Source organism: Chlamydotis macqueenii, chromosome 2 (assembly GCF_036417535.1).
Source record: "Chlamydotis macqueenii isolate bChlMac1 chromosome 2, bChlMac1.mat, whole genome shotgun sequence".
In the NCBI taxonomy this organism is placed as follows: domain Eukaryota; kingdom Metazoa; phylum Chordata; class Aves; order Otidiformes; family Otididae; genus Chlamydotis; species Chlamydotis macqueenii.
In genome coordinates this window covers 163336786-163363364 of record NC_141557.1, presented here as the reverse complement: position 1 = coordinate 163363364, position 26579 = coordinate 163336786, and the positions used below count along the sequence as shown (strand labels likewise).

The 26579-nt window shown below is 54.0% G+C and overlaps 1 protein-coding gene across 3 annotated transcripts in view; it reads right to left on the bottom strand.

The window, feature by feature from the left end:
* ARHGAP39 (Rho GTPase activating protein 39) overlaps window positions 1–26579 on the bottom strand; it is a 126168-nt gene that overhangs the window by 38005 nt on the left and 61584 nt on the right. For all 3 annotated transcript variants that reach the window (XM_086741383.1, XM_086741385.1, XM_086741384.1), the window contains exon 2: window positions 10111–10542. In XM_086741383.1, the coding sequence (XP_086597509.1) occupies window positions 10111–10542 (432 nt within the window). The remainder of the gene's footprint in view (window positions 1–10110; window positions 10543–26579) is intronic.

Below are 26579 nucleotides of genomic sequence, written 5' to 3'. Positions count from 1 at the left end.
GTCTGGTGAGGCTGCGCTGCTTCATCTCAACACACGCAGGGCACGAGCGCCACAAGCTCCATCGCCCCCAGTACTCGCAACGCCTGAATTTCCCCGCTATGACACTGGCGCAACCCTCGGCGGGCGCAAAAAAGAGCAGTGAACCTCCAAACCGTGGCGAGCATCTGGAGCGGGAGCAGAGACGCTGACCTCGGAGTGCAAAACGCCGGTAACTGCTTGGGTACCGCAGTGATGTACGAGAAGGAGCAGCACATCTCCAGCTCTGGAGCCCCCAGCATCAGAAGGACGTGGAGCTGCTGGAGAGGGTCCAGAGGAGGCCACGCAGATGCTGAGAGGGCTGGAGCAGCTCTGCTATGAGGCCAGGCTGGGAGAGCTGGGGCTGTTGAGCCTGGAGAAGAGGAGGCTCCGGGGAGAGCTGAGAGCGGCTCCCAGTGCCCAAAGGGGGCTGCAGGAAAGGTGGGGAGAGACTCTTCAGCAGGGCCTGCTGGGACAGGACGAGGGGTGATGGTTCCAAAACAGAGGGAGGCAGATTCAGATCAGATATTAGGAAGGAGTGTTTTCCTCTAAGGGTGGTGGAGCACTGTCCCAGGTTTCCCAGAGAGGCGGTGGATGCCCCATCCCTGGAAACATTCCAGGCCAGGTTGGCCGGGGCTGTGAGCAACCTGATGTGGTTGGAGATGTCCCTGCTCCTGGCAGGGGGGTTGGGCTGGGTGGGCTTTGAAGGTTCCTTCCAACCCATTCTATGATGTGGAGGAGCAGCACAGCTGGAGGAGCGGCACATCTGGAGCTGCCTCTCCCCTCCCGCCTCGCTCAGAACTGGCGATGCTTGCAGCGTGGCGTCTTTTCCCGGTGGGAGCTGTCTCCCGGCATGGACCTTCTCCCAGTTGGGGTGGAGGACACTTTGAAGGTGATTTTTCATGAATACGCTAAACTGTGGATTGCAAAGGCTCCGGAATACAAGTGTCCTTCTGTCAGGTTTAGCACAGGAACCTCTAGCAGAACAGCAAAATAAATTAAAAAAAAAATGAATTAAGCAATTTTTTTTCCCCCCTAGAATAGAAAGTGGCACCATTTCACAGCCGCTTGCAGAGCAGCGTTGCTTTTATTTTTAAAAGAAGGGAAAGTGACTCGACCGAAATAGCACAGCTCGATGGCAAAGCCAGGAATAGAAATGAAATCCCGGTGCCTAATCCTGTGTTCTAATCACCGGCCTGCAAGGCTTCATACTCTTAATTACAGCCGCTGCGTCTAATAAAAGTGAAAAGATGGGTTTCTTTGCGGTTATGCAAGCGGTATTTTGGGTCTGACGAGCTACGGAAGCGCTCGGCTGCGTGAGACGAATATCCGTCTAATCCCAAGCCTTGTCCTGCAGCGGAGAATTCAAGGAGAGGATATTAAAAAGAAACAAGACGGAGCGCTTCGGCCCCGATTTCATCTTCCAGCCTGGCTCAGAGCAAGAAATGCAAGATATGAACGTTCTTCTCTGAAATATTTTGGGAATGGTGGGAGGAAGGGGAGTTACATCTCGAGATGCTGTGAGCTTTATGCGGGAAATGCATTTTCCGCTCACCGTCATCTCCAAACATCTGCGTACTTCTTCAGATGCTTCATCACCCAAAAGCTTGGCTCGCGCCGTTATCATTTTGACTGCAATAAGGGCGCAGGGTGGGAGCACGGCGAGCGAATGGGAATTCATGAAGGAGCCCGTGACACCCATGGAGCCCAAAAGTTGGGTTTCTGCATAGCATCATGTCAAATGTTTCAGCTGGTGCAAAACCCACCCAGTCAGGTGGGACGAGACCCGGCTTGGCCGGCACTCAAGGGCTGGGGGCGCTGGCAAGAAATGTGAAGCCAAAAGAAGTCGAGTGAGACAATCTTCCAACCTGTGGAAATCACATACGCAGAGAAAATGGGGACGCGGACACAACTGGAGAAGGGGGACGCCCTGCAAAGACATCCATCGTGCTCCGGCCAACCAAGGGCACCGTTGGTCCCTGCTGGGCAATGCCCCATCCCTGGAAACATCCCAGGCCAGGTTGGCCGGGGCTGTGAGCAACCTGATGTGGTTGGAGATGTCCCTGCTCCTTGCAGGGGGTTGGACTGGGTGGGCTTTGAAGGTCCCTTCCGACCCAAACCATTCTATGATTCTATGAACTTCTCTAGACCTTTGGTCAGAGGAGCCAACACCAACCACAAAACCCACCCAGCAGTGGTTCATACTTGAGTTTCTTGTAATAACGTGAGCAGAAGCATCTATGAAACCATTAAATCTTCTCTCAGTACTTAAGAGAAGGCAGCAATTGTTGGCGACCTACAGTAGGTCATCACAAGAGGTCACTCACCCAACACCCACATGGATACCCAGCCACAGAACGGCAGGTTAACTCAATTGACTCCCATGATCCCCACTACCTGCTTAGAGGAGTTGCGAGAAACGTAAGTAAAGGCATGGATAGAACAGAATATTTCAGTTGGAAGGGACCTCCAACGATCACCTAGTCCAACTGAGCTGTTCTTTGACCAACTGTGCTCATCAGGAGAAATCCATGGTGATGCCAAGCATCAGCAGATGAGAATCTCACTTGGAGAGCAAGAGTGAGGGGTTTTTGTCATTGTATAGGTGGGATAACAGAGAGAAAACATGACAAAAAGATGTCGGAAGACGGTGAATTTGGGAGCTCGGCTTCGTGTGCAGCCCCCGTGCAACGCGCAATCTGCTTGCAGCATGTGGAAGCGGTGGAGAAAGACGCACGACCTGGAAAGTGATTTCCTCTCGGCTTTAATCACAGTCTGGAAGCCCATTCCCATGCTGCGAAGCTGCCCACCTCCCCTCGACCCCGATGGTTCCAATTAGCATCCTCCTGATGAGGTCTGAGAGATTGAGGATCTCATGGAACCAGCAGAAGAGTGTGAAGCCCGGGGGGGCTACCTGGTAATCGTTAAAGCAAAACACTTCAGAGCAACTCAGCTGTGATGGATTCAGCTGTTGGAAATGAGCTGCCTGAAGGTTGTTGGGTGGAAAAAATGGAGTTTGAGACCCAGCCCTGCCCACTCGGATGCTGGACTATCCCATGAATTCTTTCATTGGGCAAGGTGTGCCCAACAGAAGGTGAAGATGGGAAGTGAGAGGACACAGGAGAGCAAAGCAGACATGCGCTGCACCCAGCAGCAAAACCATATGGATGTTCTTCTGCGTTCCATCGCGGAGGCCAACGCAACAGCGGTTTGGAGCAGGTCTGTGTAAAAGCCCTCGAGGTGGCCCTGGAAGACCACGCGTGGTGTGGTGGTGTGCTCCTGGGAGCGGGTCAAGGCTGCGGTCAAAGCGTCATCCGTCGAAGGTGATCCGGCCTCGGATCTCGCCGGGTTGGTTTGGTAAGGTAGAATCTCAGGTCCGCTGAAAAATAACCCAGTGAGCTCCTCTGCAGGGCTGATGGGGGAGGAGCGAAGAGAGGAACGACCACGGTGAGGGAAACAGAGGGATGAGGCCGTTCTGCTCCAGGCAGCAAATAAAGAAGAGGGAAAAAAAAAAATAATCTTCATTTCAGTAATACCTCCAATTTCCTCAACATCCCTGTAGCCGCGAGCCGGGCTCCTCTGAGCCTGCTCCGAGGGCAGGCAGGGTCTGTGCTGGAGCTCCTGGCCGTGGGAGCCACGGGAGGACCTCTGTCCCCCAACCTCCCGCTCTGCCCGCTGGCTGTCTGCACCAGCGCTCGCTCTCTCAAAACATCCCAGGGATCAAACACCAGGAAGAGAAGGATTTGCGGCGGTATGCGGCAGCCTGGTTACGGGACAACGTCCCCGCGGGGCTGAGGACCAGGAGGGTAGAGGGCTTCTGGATCATCCTCTTTGGCTTTCGGTGACGGGAGGGACGACGTAGCTACTTAGGGTTGATCTAGATCAGTGTAACGCAGGCCATCTGATGCCGTAACGGCAGCTGAGGAACAGATTCCACCCTTAAAAAAATTCCTCCTATCTTTTTGAGTCCAACCCCCCTGCCAGGAGCAGGGACATCTCCAACCACATCAGGTTGCTCACAGCCCCGGCCAACCTGGCCTGGAATGTTTCCAGGGATGGGGCATCCACCGCCTCTCTGGGCAACCTGGGACAGTGTCCCACCACCCTCAGTGGAAAAAAGGTCCTTATTTTTTTTACAATCAAATAAAAATCAAGGAGAACCACATGCTCCTGGCACAGGGATGCAGCAGGGTTGTGCTCCCCTTCCCTGGAACAGGTTGCCCAGAGAGGTGGTGGATGCCCCATCCCTGGAAACATCCCAGGCCAGGTTGGCCGGGGCTCTGAGCAACCTGATGTGGTTGGAGATGTGCCTGCTCCTGGCAGGGGGGTTGGACTGGGTGGGCTTTGAAGGTCCCTTCCAACCCAACCACTCTATGATTCTATGATTCTCACCACGGAGCTGATCTGCCATTGTGATGTTGACCCGGCTGCAGGAGAAGAGCTCCTCGATACTCAAGCTTTGAGATGGAAAGGAACACGCCCCACATAGACAGCACCCGCAGCATCCTCACACCGGGCATGGAGATGTCATCCAGTTGGGAAAATCCAATCTTACGTGAAGAAACACTCTGAATTTCATGCATCACGCTACCGCTGGAGGCCAAATGTTGGGAAGGAAGGTCTTTGGGATCTTCTCGATGCTGCAGCCCTGCTGTATGGCCTTGTGAAGCAACCTCATGTCCTTCCTCGGTTTCTCTTCCCAGTGGAGGCTTGTTTTGGAGGAGGCCTGAGGGCTGCAGGGACCTCGAAAATCCCCATGCAGCAGACGCTGCAGAGTTTTATGTCATTGACCCACCTGCGCTCCAAACCGGGGCATGGCAGGTCTTCCCAACGCCTTCGGAAAATAAGTTCTAAATGGAGAGAATTGCAAACAAAATTGCGGTTTTGTTCGCTCGAAACAGTTCCCCGGACACCCAAACCACACATTTTCTAGGTGGGAGCATCTTTTAAACCGTAAACTTGCTTTTCTGGGGGGCTCTTGCAGTCAGAAAATGGCTCTCCTGATGGTCAGAGAAGATCCACCTGCTTGTCCTTCAAGCCTCCAGTTACCACCTCTCCCTGGTGAAGCAGGGGTGGAGATGCTGCCCATCCACCTTGGGTGACAGCGTGAGCTCCGAGGAGGAGGTCCTCTCTGCCCCCCAACCCCCGAAGCCTTCTCCAAGGATCTTGAACAACGGGAAGACTGCACGGACCGGTAACCACCGACACTGTCAGACAGCGTCGAAAAAGTCAGTGACCTGACAGAAAACTCAGCCGACGTGCCTGCTGCAGCCTGCTCCGAGGTTTCACAGCTGTCGCATTACGCTTTGGAGAAAAGCTGACATTTTATGACAAGCAAGCCAAAGTCTAGGGCAAGAAATTCCCGCTGGGAAGAGCTCTACTTTTGATGACCACCAAGATAAACCTGGTATTGAGATCTCAAAGATGAGCAGACGCCAGCTCACCGAGGTGAGACAACACAGCAGAGCTTCCTACCGCAGTGTCCGGAGCCGGATCCAGCCGCTAATTATAGCGACTGCAAATCCCATCTCCCTACGGCAGCGTTGCGCAAGTCCAGCGAGACCCGAGCGCTCGGCAACAGCACGTTCCCTGCAGATGCGGGGGCTGACGGCATCCCTGACTTCCACACGTGTGATGGGACCAGCCCCAACTTGGTCCACTGCCGTACTGAGGACATGAGGAATGGACTTGGAGCAGCCTCCACCATCTCCTACCAGACCAGATGCTCCGGTTCCTAAATCCTCCCGTCACTGCAGGGTGTGGGGCACCTCCGAGGGCAAACTCCAAGGAGATCGGTTGCTCAAGACTTGCCCACTTCCCCTGACCTCCCTTTTAAGACCAGAGAAGTTCAGGAGGGAAACGCTGAGCCAGAAATCTTGCTGAAATGACTCTAAGACTTAATGTTATGGAACTTGGAGCAGGAGGTCCCACCAGATGACCTCCAGAGCTCCCTTCAAGCCTTGGTTCTTCTTGGAAACAAAACCAAGCACTGGACAGACATCTCTTTAAATGGTCCTACCAAGGAGACTTCAGCCATGACTCTGATTGACGGCGATTACTCAACCAACACCTCGTTTTCTAGACCCACCCCTCCCCAGCCTCACAAATAATCCCCGTCCAAGTCCTCCTTTTGACGCAAATGAAGTGTTTCCAGTTGTCATCTCCAAGACCACCAAACCACGTGATGCCCAGATCCATCCTCATCTCAGGGTTGTTAGGGTTGAGGCTCAGTAACACCAGCAACCTCACGCAGAGGCGACTCCAAATAATTGTGCCCCGCCACGATATCGCACATGTGGGCCCCATCTCAGGCTCCCTCCTCGGCTGCCCATGGACAGCAAGGTTCCAGTGGGCCCAGGAGGGACCTCCAACACCCTGGAGCCCTGCAACCCCTTGAGTAGCACCCAGCAGGTCTGGCCTTGCCAAAATCAGTCCTTGAAGGTCATCCCATCCCTGGATTGTCCCATCCCTGGAAACATTCCAGGCTAGGTTGGCCGGGGCTGTGAGCAACTTGATCTGGTTGGAGATGTCCCTGCTCCTGGCAGGGGGGATTGGACTAGATGACCATTAAAGGTCCCGTCCAACCCAAACCATTTGATGATCTTTGAAGGTCTCAAACCATTTGATGGTTCAATGATTCCATGAGCTCTACAGCAAGGATCCTCTCCATCACGGAAGGCTGAAATAAAGCAGTTTGACCCTCACCTCCTGTGGCCAACGTTTACAGGCCAACGCCATCACTTTGGTGGGCTGCCAGCCACACAACATCAGTGATGTCACCAAAAGCAGGGCTGGAGGCACCTCGAAACATCATGTAAGTTCAAGACCTGGTCACTATCAGTCAAAATTTCACCTCTGCTCACCCAGGGCACCCATGGTGGTATCGATTTTAATGCTTACACCCAAAAGATGAAGGTAAAACAAAAAAACAGATATTGTATAGAAATTAGAATTTTTTTGGCTTGTGCTTGGAAGTTGGTTGTGGTCAGAACACAACATTCAAAGACACAGATGCCCTGACTGCTGAGAAGCTTGAGGCACCAACGCCTGAACGGGCGCTGCCCTTTGCAGCCGCCATCAAAAATCAATTTTTAATTTGCACAGCTCGTGTTTGGCTTATCTGTCCCGAGCCCGAGAGCATCGGCCACTTCTGGAGGTGAAACCTCCACATCCCTGGAAGCTTTCCCACGGATTGGCTCTCCTTCCTCATCCTCATTTTGGTACAGAAACCAGAGCTGGATAAAATCCCCTCCGGTCGGCCAGTTACGGTGTTGGGAACTCGCTCCCTTCACGGATCCCGGTGACCTTGAGGTCTCAGCAGAGCTTTCCAAGCTCTCCAGCACGCCCAGTCCAGCTGCTCAGAGGGGAAGGTCAACGAGGAAATGTGATTTTTTCCAACCGGGACACTGGGTGGAGACTTTAGTGTGCTTCCACTGGAGTGGGAAGGGACGAGACCTTTGTGTCCCCTCCAGGGACGCAGGTAGAACCTGTCCACTCAGCAGGAATATCTGCTCCCTCTAGTGGCATTTTTTAAATTTTTGTTTTATTTTTACAGCTAGGAGAAGCGGCCCCTGGAAAGGCCAAGGCTGCGAATTACCAGGGCTGAAAGGAGACGCGACCTTCCAGCAGCAAATCCACCCCACGGCTGGCTTCCTCTTCTCCGCTAGCAGAAGGTTTCCGGGGGTTAAGCCGTTCTATTTGAGAGCCTGGGTGCAGTCCTCCCCCCTCCCACCCTACCCAGCGGCTTTCCATCCCATAATACACCTACCTAGCCCAAGCACTGGAAAAGGAGAGAGAACGTGTGGGTGGAGGACACGAAGGATTAGCGACCTGCAGCGTCCAGGCGTGCAAGCGCTCCGGGGAACGGACCTTCCCCCATGGAAGCCACCGATCCTGCGCCCGTTCCTGCAGCAAAGCCCAGGGAGATTAAAACCCATCCACTCCGTCCCCGTTAACCCTTCACGCTGCCTCAGGAAGGAGCTCCTGCTTCACCAACGCAATGCAACGCAACGCAACGCAACGCAACACAACACAACGCAATGCAACGCAACGGAAGGAAGGAAGGAAGGAAATAAGGAAGGAAGGAGAAAGGAAGGATGGAAGGAAATAAGGAAGGAAGGAAGGAAAGAAGAAAAATCACAGAATGGTTTGAGTTGGAAGGGACCTTCAAAGCCCATCCAGTCCAACCCCCCTGCCAGGAGCAGGGACATCTCCAACCACATCAGGTTGCTCACAGCCCCGGCCAACCTGGCCTGGAATGTTTCCAGGGATGGGGCTTCCACCACCTCTCTGGCCAACCTGGGCCAGTGTCCCACCACCCTCAGCATAAAAAATTTCTTCCTTAGATCCAGTCTGAATCTCCCCTCTTTCAGTTTAAAACCATCCCCCCTTGTCCTGTTGAAAGTCAGGGCTTGGTATTTTTGGGCATGGGCAAGCAAATCCTGGCTTAAACAACCATCAGCGTACACTGAACAGACCCAGCTAGACCTGGCCACCGTGGGCAGCCATGTTTGCCACCCAACACCCTTGTAATTCAACACCAAAACGATCTACGGCTCCAGACAGCACCTGCCTGGCGAGGGAAGACGCCATCCCCACACTCAACGATTTTATCAGAGGATCTTCCAAAAGCTCGGGGAGATTAAGCCTACCCTGACGGGCTAGACGTGCGGGGGCAAGGCCGCCTCCGAAGTCCCACATGAAAGCACTTGCAGAGCTGGGAGTTCCTGTTCCAGACCGGCGCGGGCCGTGAGATCACCCAGCCGTAGTAAGGAAGCAGAACCACCCGTGAGCAGGAAACCGTGCGGCGCTTATCTCTCGCCGGCGACGCCGTTTGGTTATTCACCTCCTAAGAGGCGCTGTTGACGAGCATACCGAGTCATGACGTGACGAGCCGCCTGATTGGCAGCTTGCGAGCCGTAAAAGCGTGAAACGAAGCAGGCAGAGCAGCAACGCGGGCGTCTCAGTACGCTGTCCGTATGCAGCTGGACCCAGAAACTGAGCGCTAACTCACTGTCTGGGTTGAAGCTTCTCGTTCACAGGAGAAATCATCTCTGCTAGGAGCTCCGCAGACCAGTGGGACAACCCTTGGTCGCGGCACGAATCATGCTGCCTTGTTAGGGAGATCTTCATCAGGGAAATAATTTAAAACCACACCACTCGCTGAAACTATGTGTTTAGAATCATGGAATCATGGAGTGGTTGGGGTTGGAACGGACCTTCAAAGCTCACCCAGCCCAACCCCCCTGCAAGGAGCAGGGACATCTCCAACCACATCAGGTTGCTCACAGCCCCGGCCAACCTGGCCTGGAATGTTTCCAGGGATGGGGCATCCACCGCCTCTCTGGGCAACCTGGGACAGTGCTCCACCACCCTGACAGTAAAAAAAGTCTTCCTTATGTCCACTCTGACTCTACCTCCATCTTGAACCCATCACCCCTCGTCCTGTCACACCAGGCCCTGCTGAAGAGTCTCTCCCCACCTTCCCTGCAGCCCCCTTTGGGCACTGGGAGCCGCTCTCAGCTCTCCCCGGAGCCTCCTCTTCTCCAGGCTCAACAACCCCAGCTCTCTCAGCCTGGCCTCACAGCAGAGCTGCTCCAGCCCTCTCAGCATCTGTGTGGCCTCCTCTGGACCCTCTCCAACTGCTCCACGTCCTTCTGATGTTGGGGGCTCCAGAGCTGGACGCAGCGCTGCAGGTGGGGTCTCATCAGAGCTGAGTAGAGGAGGAGAATCCCTTCCCTCCATCTCCTTTCAGAGGACAAGAAATTATTTCTCTGATGTACCTTTCCAGAGGGAACATCTAAGTTGTCCCTAACATGGAGAAACACCTTTCACCGGTGGTCAGACCTCCTCCTCCTCCGATTGTTTTACAGAGGAGCAAACCCGCTTTCTCAGACCTGGTCCACAGACTTGCGAGCAATCCAAGAGGAACCATCCATAAAATATCTCTAGACCACAGAAATGAAGAGCTGCAGGACAAGAGCTCTGCTCTCCACCCTTCCACAGCGCTGGAAGATGACCAGCGTCACCTGAACTCCCCATTTCACCGCATCAACCCGTCACCGAGCTCGGCCGCGGAGCCAGCCTTGCATTTACCTTTCCGTTTCTTCTTTCACCACGGCATACTGGGTTGACTGACGGCTCGCCCTCTGCTCCTGCACCTTCTCGCTGCCCTCCAGCTCCTGCTCCAGGGAGGAGCTGGTGCTGCCCTCCCTGCTGACATTGCTGCTCCTCCCGGGGCTGTTCTCCGTGGAAGCCCTGGGCGACTCCGTGTTCTGCTTCAGGGTCTGCAGCTTGGCCAGAGGGATGATATCGCAGTTCTGCGGCCGGTGCCACACCGTCCTCTGCGTGGTGGCATTGTAGTAGTAGAAACGGGAGGTGTTGGGGTCAAAGAGCTCCCACCACTGGTTTTCATTCGTGCGTTTGATCCGCACCCCGGCGGGAGGGTCCCACACGCACTCCCCCGTGATGAGGTTGGCGTACATGCGCTCCCGGGTTCGAGGCTCGATGATTTCCACCCATTCCAGCCTGAAGAAGAACAGAAAGAGAAAGAGAAAGAGAGACTTCAGCTAGGTGATCTTTGAAGATCCCTTCCAACCCAAACCGTTTACGATTCCATGATTCAACGCTTGCAGCGAGCGCTTGCAGCATCTGGGGAGGCAGGATGGAGAAGAAGAGCGGCTTGGGGGAGGACAGCAACTCTTCCTTCCTCCCCCATCGCCGCCGGAGGCACCGAACTGGTGATGAACTTCTCCAAGACCATCCTGCAGCTCTGCGCTCCCACCCAGACAACCAAGCCTGGCATGCTTTGCTCATGCAAGACGTGAAGACGATGACTTCAACCCCCTTCAGCCCAACGGGAGCAGTGCTGCTCCCCGGCGCGCGGCACGAACCCCGGTGCGTCGGCGCCTGGCTCCCGCGCGGTTCTGCCAACGCCCCTTCCCTCCGTCTCGATTTCAACACCGGGCAAAGGCGCCGGCTCTCCGGCGTGTGCGTCCCACCTCCGGCACCTGCCCCAAACCACCCGCCCCGACACACCTCGACTCGGTGATAACCACGTCAACACCCAAACCCAACGGTGCGAGGGATGGAGCCAAGGAGGAGTGAACAGATCCGATCTTGTCTCGGGCTCCGTGTGGAGGAATTGGGAAGGGAGAGGACGAGGAGAGGACGAGGAGAGGTTCGGAGAGGTTCGGAGAGGTTCAGAGAGGAGAGGTTCAGAGAGGAGAGGAGAGGTTTGGAGAGGTTTGGAGAGGAGAGGAGAGGAGAGGTTCGGAGAGGAGAGGAGAGGAGAGGTTCGGAGAGGAGAGGAGAGGTTCGGAGAGGAGAGGTTCGGAGAGGAGAGGAGAGGAGAGGAGAGGAGAGGAGAGGAGAAACAAAGAGGAGAGGAGAGGTTCGGAGAGGTTCGGAGAGGTTCGGAGAGGTTCGGAGAGGAGAGGTTCGGAGAGGAGAGGAGAGGAGAGGAGAGGAGAGGAGAGGAGAGGAGAGGAGAAACAAAGAGGAGAGGAGAGGAGAGGAGAGGAGAGGAGAGGAGAGGAGAGGAGAGGAGAGGAGAGAGGGGAGAGGAGAGGAGAGGAGAGGAGAGGAGAGGAGAGGAGAGGAGAGAGGGGAGAGGAGAGGAGAGGAGAGGAGAGGAGAGGAGAGGAGAGGAGAGGAGAGGAGAGGAGAGGAGAGGAGAGGAGAGGAGAGGAGAGGAGAGGAGAGGAGAGGAGAGGAGAGGAGAGGAGAGGAGAGGAGAGGAGAGGAGAGGAGAGGAGAGGAGAGGAGAGGAGAGGAGAGGAGAGGAGAGGAGAGGAGAGGAGAGGAGAGGAGAGGAGAGGAGAGGAGAGGAGAGGAGAGGAGAGGAGAGGAGAGGAGAGGAGAGGAGAGGAGAGGAGAGGAGAGGAAAGGAGAGGAGAGGAAAGGAGGAGGGAAGGGAATATTTCCGTTGGAAAGGATCTGCAGTGACCATCTAGTCTATCTGCTTGACCACTTCATGGCTGACCAAACGTTACGGCGTGTCAGTAAGGGCATTGTCCAACTGCCTCTGGAACAGTGACAGGCTTGGAGCATCAACCATCTCACTAGGAAGGCTCTTCATGTGTTTGACCACCCTCTTGGTAATGAAACACTTCCTAACGCCCAGTCTGAACCTCCCCGACGCGGCTCTGAACCCTTCCCACGCGTCCTATCGCTGAATCCCAGGAAGCGACCGGGGAGAAGAGATGAGCTAGGAGCTGCTCGGTGGCCCCCCGTGCGCGTTTATTAAATGAAGAGTTGATCTCTGCGTAGAGTATGGAGCTCACGGCCAAAAATATGGAGCAGAAAATGTGGTTTAACCTTCCTCCCACCACCCCATCCCCTGCTGAGCTACGGGCCAGCCCAACGCGCCAACGCGGCGAACCGGCTCGCTCGGAAACGCAGCAAAAGGGGGTTCTTGAAGTCATAAAGCAGTAAACGGAGCAAAAGAGGATTAAAAGAAGCCGTAATCCCAACGAGCAGACAATTTAATTGATTTTTCAGATTACCCCAAACGCTGCAGGTGTCACCTTTTGCTAATCTGGGGGACACCCGGGGCTCGCCGGCAGCCGCGTCTTATCCAAATTCCTCGGTTTTGTGTGGGCTTACGTGAAAAGATACAAAGGATGTTGCTATGAACTACGATTTCTTAGCTGGAATTTGTCCTCGTCTGCATTTACAAGTCTGAGAAGAAAGGTATAGAAATAGATAAAGGGGAAAAAAAAAAGCCCCCCGCGCGCTAAGCGCAGCTTATCAAACCAGGTGGCATTTAAAACCGCCACGTTCCATGAGTCAGACCGGCGACAGATCGCATCTCGCCGCCTTTTCCTGGGAGCCAGTCCCCTGGGGGGGGCTTGGAAATGCCCAATTTGCTCGAGGGTTGGAAATAAAAAAAAAAAAAAAAAAAAAAATCCTTGTGGGGGCACTTACCTGACCCCCGGCAGCCGGAGAGGGCGGCGGCCTGGCCCCAAGCCCTCCGGCTGGTCCGGCTCGCCTTCCCACTCGATTTAAATCGTTGGATTTTCAGGTGCTAGAGGTTCTCAATTTTGAACAAACATGTCTAAGCGATGAAAACATCTCCACCTCTTCTTAGCATAGAGAAGAAGCCATGGTTAAGCCTTTCCTGGCAAAACGGACCCTAAAAGCACTTGGAGAAGTGTAAATCCTCCGCCACGCCTCGTCTCATTCTGCAAAACTCAGGCCTAACGAGCAGCCTTAACGCAGCGCAACAGGAGGCCACAAAGCTGGAGGTCAACTCAAGCTCTGCAGAGTTAAACATTTTCTCCAGCGCTGCGTCCAGCTCTGGAGCCCCCAACATCAGAAGGACATGGAGCTGCTGGAGAGGGTCCAGAGGAGGCCACGCAGATGCTGAGAGGGCTGGAGCAGCTCTGCTGTGAGGCCAGGCTGGGAGAGCTGGGGCTGTTGAGCCTGGAGAAGAGGAGGCTCCGGGGAGAGCTGAGAGCGGCTCCCAGTGCCCAAAGGGGGCTGCAGGAAAGGTGGGGAGAGACTCTTCAGCAGGGCCTGCTGTGACAGGACGAGGGGTCATGGTTTCTAAATAGAGGGAGGCAGATTCAGATCAGATATTAGGAAGGAATGTTTTCCACTGAGGGTGGTGGAGCACTGTCCCAGGTTGCCCAGAGAGGCGGTGGATGTCCCATCCCTGCAAACATTCCAGGCCAGGTTGGCCGGGGCTGTGAGCAACCTGATGTGGTTGGAGATGTCCCTGCTCCTGGCAGGGGGGTTGGGCTGGGTGGGCTTTGAAGGTCCCTTCCAACTCAAACCATTCCGTGATTCTATGAACGTCAGACAAAATCCCACGTGTCAGGAGTGGCCCGCGCAGGGAAGTCGATGCACCCGTGTGATAACAAATTTGGAGAAGAAAACCCCCAGGTCTAGGAGACAGGGATGTCTTATTCCCAGCCTCATCTGGCAGACCTTCCTGGTGTTGGGTTAAGGGGATGTACAACCCATGCAGGAGAGTAGAAGGTGCTCAGGGAGCCTCAGACTCACAGTGCTGCCTGGAAAACCTCCACCTCATGGTAAAGAAGAGGCTCCAAAAAGCCTGGAGACTCACCCAAAATCCATTTTTTTTCTCTTCATTGCCCCGAAAAGGAGCCCAGTTGATGCTCAGGTTACATTTCTGAAAATGCAAAGCCAGCTGAAATGAACCCTGGACTTGGTTTAACTTCATAACTTTATTCAGAAGCCCATGAGAATCAACTGAACCTCAGGTCTCAGGTGTCTTATTTCTCTGGTTAAGGAGAGGATCCTCACCCCGAGCTTCCCTAGGAAGGACATTCGGTCCTACGGTGATGATCCTATGAATTCCCTCCTCCACCCCAGAGCCATACGGGATCGGAGACGCGGCGAGAAAACCGGGATAGAACAAATATCTGCCTCGCCCCATTGCTGTAGAAACCCTGCAAGGACATCCCGCTGTCCAGGTCCTCCAACTCATCTTTTTCAATTGTTTCCACCACGTCCACCATTGGTTTAATCACCGTATGTAACGCATGGCAGTGCCGTCTCCTTGGAAATTCCTTTTTTTTTTCCAGGGCTGAATGTTGGGAATGGCAACGGAATGCTTGGGGGATGCTGTTGGTCATCTCCCCGTGCAATGAGCATCCTCCTGATGGACCCCAGGTGTGGATCACAGAATCATGGGATGGTTTGGGTTGGAAGGGACCTTCAAAGCCCATCCAGTCCAACCCCCTACAAGGAGCAGGGACGTCTCCAACCACATCAGGTTGCTCAGAGCCCCGGCCAACCTGGCCTGGAATGTTTGGGATGTCTGGGCACCTTGGCCAGTGTCCCACCACCCTCATTGTAAAAAATTTCTTCCTAACATCTCAAATTTCTTCCTAATATCCAAGGCACGATGAACCTCCCATCCCTGCGAGGTTCAGGTTGTGATGATGAACGACAGTTCGTAACAACAACCCCAAGGCCTGGGGGCCATCTGAAGGCTTACAGAGCTCGTGTTGTGATATAAGTTGGGTTTTAACGAGCCAGAATTTGTATCGTTAAGGTTCACGTGGCCTCAGAGAGCCACGGAGGCTCTCGGGCAACTTGGGCGTTGCTGAGTGACCCACCGCTCAATATCACCCATGCCTTGTCCAGACGTCACTCCAGAAAGCCTCCTCCTAACACCACAGCAATTAACGCCGGGAGCCAATCCGATTAGGAGAAGCTTAAATTTCTGAGTGTTTTACACTTAAAATGACTTGGGATTTATTGATAACCGCAGCTACGAGGGGAAAAACAGCCGAGCAAGCATCTTTCTGTACCAGAGGGTAACGGGGTCAGAAGCCCGCATCGATTCAGCGGGCGTCTCGGTCAGAAGGAAACGGCTCACAGCAAGGATCCGCCGCGTAACTGGAGAGGGACGAAGCTGGAGGGTTTTTTTAACCCTTGAACCATCCAAGGAGGAGGAAACTACACCCAGGAGGATCGAGCAGCGTCAGCTTTACCCAGATCTGAGGCTTCGGGTTAACACAGCAACAGCAAATCAAATTCCCACTTCTCATGGAATCACGGAATGGTTTGGGTTGGAAGGGACCTTCGAAGCCCACCCAGCCCAACCCCCCTGCCAGGAGCAGGGACATCTCCAACCACATCAGGTTGCTCAGAGCCTCATCCAACCTGGCCTGGGATGTTTCCAGGGATGGGGCATCCACCGCCTCTCTGGGCAACCTGGGACAGTGTTTTACCACCCTCAGTGTAAAAAATTTCTTATTTCTTCCCAATCCCAGAAATTCCGAGTCCATCAGCCAGCGGCAGAGCCTCACAGCCAGCACATCTGTTCCGGTTCCCTGCCAATCCCTACCAAACAGAAGATTTATTTCTCTTTTTCCAAGCCGTAAGGTTCAAGATCCCGCTCTCCCACCGCGACAACAACTCCCCCGCCATCCCCCAAACAAACCCTTGCTAACTTCTCCCGCCGGCCTCACCACGCGCCCCACGCCGTGATATTCCCATGCCGCGACAGTTATGCCGTGCCGAATCCTCACCGCGTCAACCTCCTAACCTTCCCTCGACATCGCGAAGCCATTCCAATCCCTTCCTCACTGAAGCAGCACGGCGTTGATCCTCACAGCCGGCGGCTTTTTTTTTTAATTTTATTTGAAAGTGATGAGCAAAGACTCAAGCCAACAGAAAACTGATTGGCTTTGATAGTAAAGTTTTATTATTTCCTAAGGTGGCTTCAGAGTTCAGGCTCTGCCTTGTCAGCGCTTTCCCCCGTGCCGAAACGACCGCAGAGGGACGTCAGGACAGAGCAGAGGTCTTTGTGTGATTTCCCCCACAGCCCTGAAACAGCGATTGCCTCGCAGGGGACGCCGGATTTCTCTCCAGACGCAAGGTTCCGGGCGTTTATGCAGTTACGGATCAAGGCGAGGAGCTGTCGGAACACCAGGCGGGATCCTGAGCTCTGATTTTGCCTGACATTCCTCCCTCTCCTCAAACAATTGGATGAAAAAGCGGAGGTGAGCCAGCAACGCGCGCTTGCGGCCCAGAAGGCCAATAGCATCTTGGGGTGCACCAAGAGGAGCGTGGCAGCAGGGCGAGGGAGGGGATTCTGCCCCTCTGCTCCGCTCTGGTGAGACCCCAGCTGCAGCGCTGCGTCCAGCTCTGGAGCCCCCAACATCAGAAGGACGTGGAGCTGTTGGAGAGGGTCCAGAGGAGGCTGCAAAAATGGTCAGAGGGCTGGAACATGTCTGTCATGGAGAAAGGCTGAAAGAGTTCTTTGCCTGCAACCGTGTCCTCAAGTGCTTACTGACCGCCCACAGCATCTCCGGATTCTCTGGTGGCCTTCTCCAGTGCCTGACCACTCCAGTAAAGAAATATTCCCTAACATCCAACCTAAATCTCCCCTGACAGAACTTGAGGCCATTTCCTCTCGTCCTATCACAAGTCACTTGGGAGAAGAGACCAATCCCTGCCTCCCCACACCCTCCTCTCAGGGAGCTGGAGAGCGATGAGGTCTCCCCTCAGCCTCCTCTTCTCCAGGCTGAACAACCCCGGGTCCCTCAGCCGCTCCCCATCAGACTGGTGCTCCAGACCCCCACCAGCTTCGTTGCCCTTCTCTGGACGCGCTCCAGCACCTCAATGTTCTCCTCGTGCGGAGGGGCCCAAAACTGCACACAGTGGTCAAGGTGTGGCCTCACCAATACCGAATACAGAGGGATGACCACTTCCCTGCTCCTGCTGGCCACACCGTTCCTGACACCAGCCAGGATTCTGCTGACCTTCTTGGCCACCTGGGCACACTGCTGGCTCATGTTCAGCCGGCTGTTGACCATCACCCCCAGGTCCTTTTCCGCCGGGCAGCTTTCCAGCTGCTCTTCCCCAAGCTGTAGCGTTGCGTGGGGTTGTTGTCGCCCACGTGCAAGACCCGGCACTTGGCCTTGTTGAACCTCATGGAGTTCACCCCACCCCATCGATCCACCTTGTACTACTTCTTGCCTTTGCGAGAGCGCCAGGATTTACACCGAGAAGACCCTCACCGAGAAGCATCGCCCTCCCCGCGCACACACCCTTCCTCTTCAGAGGAAGCTCCAAGCAATTAGCGCCATCACAGAGGCTCATTAAGGAGCGTGACGCAGAGCCAGTCCTGATCCTGCCCACGCGTTTTGGGGACTGTTCGTACGAAGGAGAGGCGTTCCGCCAGCAGCGGGACGTCGCGGACAAGACAGCTTTGTGTGCCAACCTCCACAAACCCCAGGTCTCCTACGTCTCCGGCAGCCTGCACACCCCTGCTGAAAAATTACTGCCCTCGAAGATATTTTTGGGTCCAAAGCCAGAACGATCAACGTCTTGGAAAGGCGTGAAAGAGAAGACGAAACTCTTGCCCCCCCCAGGCTCTGAAGTCTAAGTCCGTACCTCCAGCTTTTGTTTCTGGTAATAAAATGAACAAAAGACGTTCCAGGAAGAAACGGAGCTGCAGTTCTCCGCCCACAGCCGCACTGGAGGAGGAAAGCACACTGCACGACAGGGACAGAGCACAGAAATGTATAAATAACTTCTCCGAGTCGCACAACAACCTACTGTGTTCAGAAATTTAAAAAAAAAAAAATAGAAAAAAAAAAATCTCATACTCCCTCTCTGGCAGCACAGTTCAACTTGCACCAGAGAAAGGACTGGGAAAATGAGAGTAAATAAGTGATTCCCAGTAAGCCTGGGCTTTTTCTCCTTCGCGTCCTCCAGAGAATGCAGGCGGCTCCAGGGACCGAAAGAAGCGAGGCAGAGCCGCGGAGCCCAAGCGACTCTCTGGGGAAAAGATGAGATGTCACCCAAGAAGCCAACCTGGGAAAAAAAATAAATCAGTTTAACGGCACTGATTTCATAGAATCACGGAATGGTTAGAGCTGGAAGGGACCTTCAAAGCCCATCCAGTCCAACCCCCCTGCAAGGAGCAGGGACATCTCCAACCACACCAGGTTGCTCAGAGCCCCGGCCAGCCTGGCCTGGAATGTTTCCAGGGATGGGGCATCCACCGCCTCTCTGGGCAACCTGGGACAGTGCTCCACCACCCTCAGCGTCAAAAATTTCTTCCTTACGTCTAATCCGAACCTACCCTCCTTTAGCTTCAAAGTTTAAACCTTCAACAAGAAGGATCTTCTCCTTTTCAACACCAGCCTGCCACACCATAGGTTGAAAGAGCTTTGAGGGTCCCTTTTCCCGCTTAAAGGCATCTCAGACCCCTTTCTGCTCAGGGCTGCGTCATCCCTCGCCGTTCAAAGGCGGAGCAGCCCGGTGACAGCGCTCGCACGGAAAAACCGCCGTGTATTTCAGTCGTCCGAAGGGAAACCGGCAGCTGAAAAACAAGTGGATGGCTCGGTCTCTGCAACCCACCATCGATGGTGCTTGGTTTGGTCCAAACCACCACCAAGATGCTGTTTTGGACATCCCTGCTCACGCTGACGCTCTGGATGAAGTACGTACGCACGTAGGGACAACCTGGTGTGGTACAACCCACGGTGTCCGTGCTAAACAACCTCTGAAAAAAAAAAAAAAGTTCTCATACCTCGAAGTCATCTGGTGCCTTTTGTTTGCTGGAAACACGAACAAGAGATTTGCAACTCCGGAGTAATTTGCAATCAAAATTACGGACACTGAGTAATTCCTGGCCCTGGTCAAACCAGGGCGACGCGTATGCAGATACACCATCGCCGCGGGCGGTTCACTGGAAATGCTTTCTGAGAAAGCTCCTGGGCCGCTTGCTCCCAGCTAGCCAGGTTCTTCTTCAGCGCTTCTGGAAGCCCAACCACGGAGGAGTAGTTTTGCATGGGGCTCTCTCTGCCAGCTTGACGCTGGGAACGACGGCTCTTGCCAGCTCCTTTTTCCTGAAGAAGTAGGTATCCGGATAATCCGGAACGCCGCTTTTAAAAATTAATATTAGAATCGCGATGGGAACTGCAGAGACCTTGCCCAAGCCTTTGCTTCTTTGCGAAGCCTACAAAGGGCGAGGACAAAGGGAATTAGTCTTCCCTAACCACGGGCGAGCTGTGAGAAAAACCTGGTGGGACGCGGGAGGAACAAAGCCAAGGGCTGCTGTTTGTTCAAGATCTGCTTCATGCGCAGAGGCGGCCTCGCCCACGCAGGGCAGGGGAACGCGCATCTGACTGAGGGAGAAGCATCTTTTGAAGGTGTCACCTCCTCCTCACCACGAGCTGACTCCACCGGGAGCTCTCAGGGGCTGAGACCCAAGAGGGACATCTGATGTTGGTAGAACACTGTCCCAGGTTGCCCAGAGAGGTGGTGGATGCCCCATCCCTGGAAACATTCCAGGCCAGGTTGGCCGGGGCTGTGAGCAACCTGATGTGGTTGGAGATGTCCCTGCTCCTTGCAGGGGGGTTGGGCTGGATGGGCTTTAACAGTCCCTTCCAACCCAAACCATTCTGTGATTCTATGTTCTCCAGCGTTGGACTGAGCCCCATCTCAGGGCCTCCTCCTCACCACGAGCTGACTCCACCGGGAACTCTCAGGAGCTGAGACCCATGAGGGACATCTGACATTCTCCAGCGTTGGACACAGCCCCATCTCAGGGCTCCCAAACCAGAACGTGTCTACCCCACTTCCACTGGGAACCAAAATCCCTGAGATCTGGGATGAGATTCACCACCAGAGATCTCCGGCTTGACAGCAAGGAACAATCCCTAGGAGGGCAGAAGGCTGCCTCGCAAGTATTTCTGCTCGCCGACATTCCCATAGAAGTTTCCCAGCTCTTTTTGCCCCCGAGCGTAGACAAAGCAGAACAGAACGACACCGTGTTGTAACCCACTGCCTGATCTCACCGCACCGCTCGCTCACGCAAGACCCGTTGGACGAAGCCAAGCAGCCTCCTGAACTTCAGCCTCTCTCAACCGCTGCACTGTAAACACAAAATCCGCGGCCCGGTAGGAAGACGAGAGTAGGTAGTTTCCATCTCCATCTTCGTTCCCATAGAAACGAAACTAAAACGGAGACGGTAAAAGAAAATTAAAGCTTCAATAAAGGAATTTGTTAGGAAATGGCACGTGAGCGGGTGTGGGGAGAAGGTGATGGATAAACACGGAGAGAAAAAAGCAACGGAAAATAAAGCTGTAGCAGGAAGACTAAATTCAGAGGGGCGTTCCCACGTTGAAGTCTTTCTTCTTTGAGGAGAAAACTGAATTAATAAACTCTGTCAAACGGAGATGTCAGAAAAAAAAAAAAGCTTGAAGATGTCACAGATGAAGCGAACCGTAACGAGATGGCGTCCAGTCACGGGTTTAGGGTCTCCGCGCCTTGGCGGTGAGACGGTGCTGAGGGTCAGCAGGGATCTCGGGGGAACACAGAAGCGCTCTCACGTGTCACCTTCCCCATGCCAGCTGTCAGGAATTACTGGGAAGGAACAAAAAAGGGCAGAGACCACATCATGGGGCAAGTCTACCAAGAAGTGCTCACGTCTTCCATGTTTGTGCCATTGCAGCAATAAAAGCGGACTAGGAAATGATTACTCTTTTTTTTTTTTAATTTTTTTTTTTTTTTTCCCAGCGTGCGTTTTATTGGTTGCTCTGGAGCCATCAGGCTGCAGGCTTAAAAGACAACTCAAGGAAATTACTTTTCATAGCACATAATTAAGCTGCGGAATGCATTCGGCAACGCAGCCAAAACCCATAAATAGGTTCAAAGAAGAATTAGACGGGTTCAAGGAGGACAAGCCCGTTGGTAGCTATTCAACAGGATATTCCAAGGTTAGGAAATCCCCAGCAGCAGCGAAGCATCGGCGGGGGGGGAAGGATCACCCTACCCTGCCCCGGATATTTTTCCCTTTCCCAGGGAAATCTTTCCCGTGGAGAGCGGCGTCGAAGCCGCGCGAAGCTTTGCTACCCCCGCCATCGCCCGACGTCCCGTTTTGCGTCGATGCCTTTGGCGTCGTTCCATCCCTTCTGGCCTGGAGGACGCTGGGATAAGACACCAGCTCGCACACACAAAAAACCCCGCGGCTTCAAAGGACGGCTTCAGAAAAAGGATAGCATGGATCCGATTTCTTTCCCTCTTATCGCAGCGAGTTCGACCGCTTTCTGGTGAGCGCCAACGCTCTCAATCCAAGCTTCGCAGAGCGAGCGTTAGCTATGCATTATCTCCTTTAAACTCAAAAAAAAAAAAAAAAAAAAAAGAGTCTAGAAAGCTGCCAGAAAGCAGATAACACAAACAGGCAGAGATGAATCAAGTATCCGCATGAAAGTGGCGGCAAATCCGCCGGGTTGACCTCCAGCTTCTCAAAGAACTTCTGTAGCTCGTCGCCTTGTCTCAACCAAGTCGGAGAGGTCAAGGTCTTGAGGATATCAGCCTCTCGAGAAGTTTTCTTTTAAAAGAAAGAGGATGGCTGGGGACAGAAGGACGCAAATTGTCCCTTTGCTGAGGACCGGTTGAGACATTTGCTGCCGTCGTCGGTACAAAAAGTGTGGCAGAGAGAGCTGGAGGGTGCCAAGGGATGAGCCAGAGAGGGAAAGAGCAGGGCCAGTTCCCCGAGAAGGGGCTGGGAGACGCAGGACACCCATCCGTGCACCCAGGTATGCAGCCCGCATCCTCTCCGGGATGTTAAGGTTGCATCCCAAAAGGAACCACGCATTGCTTTACGAGAAACTTTCCACTTACTGAAGGCATTTCCATTCATCACAGACCTCCCCTGAACCCCCAAAAGATCCTTCAGCCCACTAAAAGAACTTCAGTATCAAGTATCCATGTTTTTTTTCTCTTAAATCCCTAAGATCACATGGGTTTCCAGCCAAACCAGATCCAAACCACGTCTTTCCAGCTAGATCGACCAGCAAGACACCATACGTTGACTTCTCTTACGCCTTAGTCGCTTGGCGATGCCACCAGTGCCAGGGTTTGCGGCGCAGTTTCGGGACAGGTAGAGTTGGTTTTCAAGGGTGGCTCTCACCCAGACTCCGAGGTGGGAGCGGGTGCTGGGCGAAGCTGCACCTCCTCAAACCAACGCAGCAGATGGTTTCCACCTTGAAGACGGATCGTTTTGAACGGTGGCTTCATCTGTGCTGGCACTCTAAGAACGCGCCATATGCGTCTCCCCAAATCAGGTCTAGACATGAGCACAACTTCAGCGGCAGCGTTGTATTCACAAACCCAAATTTACAGGGCTGAAGTTTCTAAAAATCAGACTGAAGATCACCCGAGCGCTGGGACTTGCCAACACCGACTCTAACGCTTCTTAAAAAAAAAAAAAAAATTAAAAAATCTTATTTTGCTTTTCCAACCAGTCTTCAGAGGAAAGATGATTAATGTGTTATTAATAGCAAAAATCTCCTCGCAATATTGGAAGTGTGAAATACAGAGTGGAATGCTTTGAACTTTTAACCCATTGGCCAAAAGCCTACGAACAAGCGACAACCTGTAGCCACTCAAGAAAAATCAGGAAGAACTGAAGGCAGAAACGTACCCCCCCACCCCCAATTTCTGCAAAAAAGGAGTTTTGCAAATCTCCAGAGCCCGTGAGATCGTGCAAACAAGCCCCTCGGGGGCCGTATATCAAACACCACGAAGCTGAGCTCCCAGCCAGCAAAGTCTAGAAAAATACTGGCAAGCATGTCGTTATTTCCCCCCGCCCCGGCCCCGAATTCCCCGTGGCTGCGTGCCCAGCTGCGCCGCTGCCCTGGCAGAGAGACTCGTGGAGGCAGAGTCGATGTGGAGATGGGACCTCACCATGGCTAATCCCAGTCTTTTTTTTTTCCCCTGCTCGTTTTCGCAGGGCTTACTCCGCTGCGACGCTTTCTCTAAAGCTGGGATGTCCCTTGTTCATAACAGTTCAACCCCAAAGCGCAGTGATCCTCTCCTGTGTATTTTCTTAGCCCCACAAGATTCTAAGAAATGTTTTATGCTGAGGGTGGTGGAACGCTGGCCCAGGTTGCCCAGAGAGGCGGTGGATGCCCCATCCCTGGAAACATTCCAGGCCAGGTTGGCCGGGGCTGTGAGCAACCTGATCCAGTTGGAGATGTTGGTTGGAGAAAGACATGGACCAGTTGGAGAGGGTGCAGAGGAGGCCACGCAGATGCTGAGAGGGCTGGAGCAGCTCTGCTGTGAGGCCAGGCTGAGAGAGCTGGGGCTGTTGAGCCTGGAGAAGAGGAGGCTCCGGGGAGAGCTGAGAGCGGCTCCCAGTGCCCAAAGGGGGCTGCAGGAAAGGTGGGGAGAGACTCTTCAGCAGGGCCTGCTGTGACAGGACGAGGGGTGGTGGTTTCAAAACAGAGGGAGGCAGATTCAGACTGGACATCAGGAAGGAATGTTCTCCACTGAGGGTGGTGCAGCACTGTCCCAGGCTGCCCAGAGAGGCGGTGGATGCCCCATCCCTGGAAACATTCCAGGCCAGGTTGGCCGGGGCTGTGAGCAACCTGATGTGGTTGGAGATGTCCCTGCTCCTGGCAGGGGGGTTGGACTGGGTGGGCTTTGAAGGTCCCTTCCCACCCAAACCATTCCATGATCCTATGACTGATACCCCTGAGCTCTGCAGAGAGCAGGATCACCATCCTTAAGGCCAGGAGCTGATCATATTTACGGGGGGAAAAAAAAAAAAGCCGAGTTAGGAGCAGCGGCAGAGCTCTCGCGCAGCAGCTGGGCAGCGAGGGAGCGGAGCGGGCCGGCATTCCAGCACGGACGCTCGCAGCTGCTGAATCCCACCCCTCCTCACCACGTGTGCCAGGCACACTTTCCTTGAACTGCTATTTTTTTAACTCGCTAATTAAGAAAAACTTCCTGACCGTGCAGCTGTAATTTCAATTTCACCCAATCCTGAAGGACAAAAACTTAATTTACTGCTTCGAAACTAAACGAGGGAAAGCCTGGATGGGAAAAATCCCAAGTGTGGATGGGGATAGCAACCTCAAGTGACAGCTTTACACCGGTGACAAGGTGACCGACCTTAAACGAGCAGGAAATTTATGACCGTGGGCTGCCCGGCCTGGTCTAAGGTGTCACAACAAGAGCGGGGTCCCCAAAGCCATCGGGGTCTGAAGGCAGCAGGACAGGAACAAAAGTTCCACCAAAGTGCGAAATTTTTGCTAATCCAAGCGGGGTCGGAGCACAGGAGGTTGATATTGTTTTACGGATTTAACGCGGGGAAGTTAAAGCCGTTTACGGCACAGGATGGGGAGCCTGGAGATAAACACCCTTAAATATTTAATTTCCAGCCGTGCTACGCCAGGTTGGCCCCGATGCCAAGATTTATCCCCTCAGGAGAGTTCCCACGACAAACATCACTGGGAGGAAAAGGAGAATATTTGATAATGCCGGAGAATAATCCACAATAAATTAATTTTATCTTTAGCGCTAACTCGCATCGCACGCGTGTCTGGAAACGGGTTGTTTTCCCCAACTTTTCCGAAACCTCACCGCAAGTTGTGGAAAGCGAGTCCGAAAGCAGGCCCTGTGCTTTTGAACCGGGAAATATTTCAGAAAGCAGAGGCCTGCAAAAAGATCGGCGGAGGAGAACTACAAACACCCCATCTGACACACGGCGAAAAATATGCGGCCTTCCCCGCCGGATGGCCAGAGCCAGATGAAACGTCGGCACGGCTCCGTCGGGGTCAAGCGCCTGCCTCGCAAATACCGAGTGGGGTCTTGGCGGGGTTTGTCGCTCAGGGCAAGGCAGAAGGACGTCGGCCTAACTCACGCGCGAGCCTCGGCGCTGGCGGAGAAGGGTTGGACGCGGCAGCTGCCGGGGGAGCAGGTGATTCGCTCCGATTTGAGGCCAAAAGCGGCCACCTGTCCCGCTCCTGACATCATTTGATTTCCCATGGCGCCTGGGCTCGGGACGACGGGAGGAGGAGGAGGGGGGAGGAGGAGGGACGGTGACTTGGGATGACTCACGCCAAGCGGGGCTGCGGAAAGCCCGGGGATGAAAACAAACCACCCTTGTTCCCCAGACGTCAACTCAATTTAACCGTCGCAGTTGTTGCGTCCCGTAAACGCGGAGTCCGGCCCTAAAAAGCCCTGCGATGACTGGAGCAATTAGAGCCTGTAAGACAAGATGACCTTTCCGAATCACGGCGCAGAGATTGCCAGCAAAGGCCTGCCCCCACCTAAATATCCGATAACCTCTCGGTCCTGCTCCGATAGGAAGAAAACATTCGGAAGCAGCGCTCCCCCTCTTCCCGACAGCGACGCGGTGATATTTATAGGACTAGGAGATAACACCGTGAGACATGAAGCGCTGGTTGCTTCCAAGCACCAGGATGGAAGCCCTAGACAGCAAATTGAATTTGAGAAAAGCACCCCCTTCCCAAGCGGAGCGGCGGGGAGACGCTTGCTGCGCGCAGGTTGCGCCAGCGTAAAATCCCTCCGTCCTTTGCGGAGACGCAAGAGCGAATTTACAACCGTAAAAAAAAAAAAAACAAATAAGAAATCAAAAAGCCTCGATCGTTCCTTCAAACACAAGTGCTGACAAAAAGCAGAGGCAAAACCGGAGGGGAAACGCTCGTTACCCGGCGCCGAAACCCGGCCATATGCTCCGCGGTTATAAATCACTCCGCTCGCACGCCTCGTGCCCGGGCGCAGAATCCGATCGCTCAGCACAGTTGGTGTGAAATCTGTCATCCAGGCTGCCGGGGTGATTTAGAAGTGAGTTAGAAAAGCAGGTTCCTCCCCCCCCCCGCCCCCCATCTCCCCTTTTCCCTAAATCTTCTCCTCATCTAGGAGAAATACGGGTCTGGACCTTCCCAGCGGAGCCCCGAGCGTCCGGTTGCGATGCCTTACATTACATTCCTGCTCCTGACGGGATGCAAATGCCGCGGATTTCAAGAGTTAAGTTGAAAATTCTCCTGGTGGTTGCACAGCCCCTTGAAGGAGACACCCTGTGAGGTTGGCTTCTCCTCCGTGCTGTGGTTACACCAGCTGGAATTAACGCAGCAGCAGAAGGGGTCCCCAAAAACAAGAGCATCTGGGCTATGCAAGTCAGAAAAGCCCAGACAGTGAGAAGAAAGCCATCTCTGATGGCTCCACAAGTGTGGAGAGAAACACAGCGAAACCAACATGCTCATGTGAACCTCACCAGCTCCAACAAGGCGAAGTGCAAGGTCGTGCACGTGGGTCGG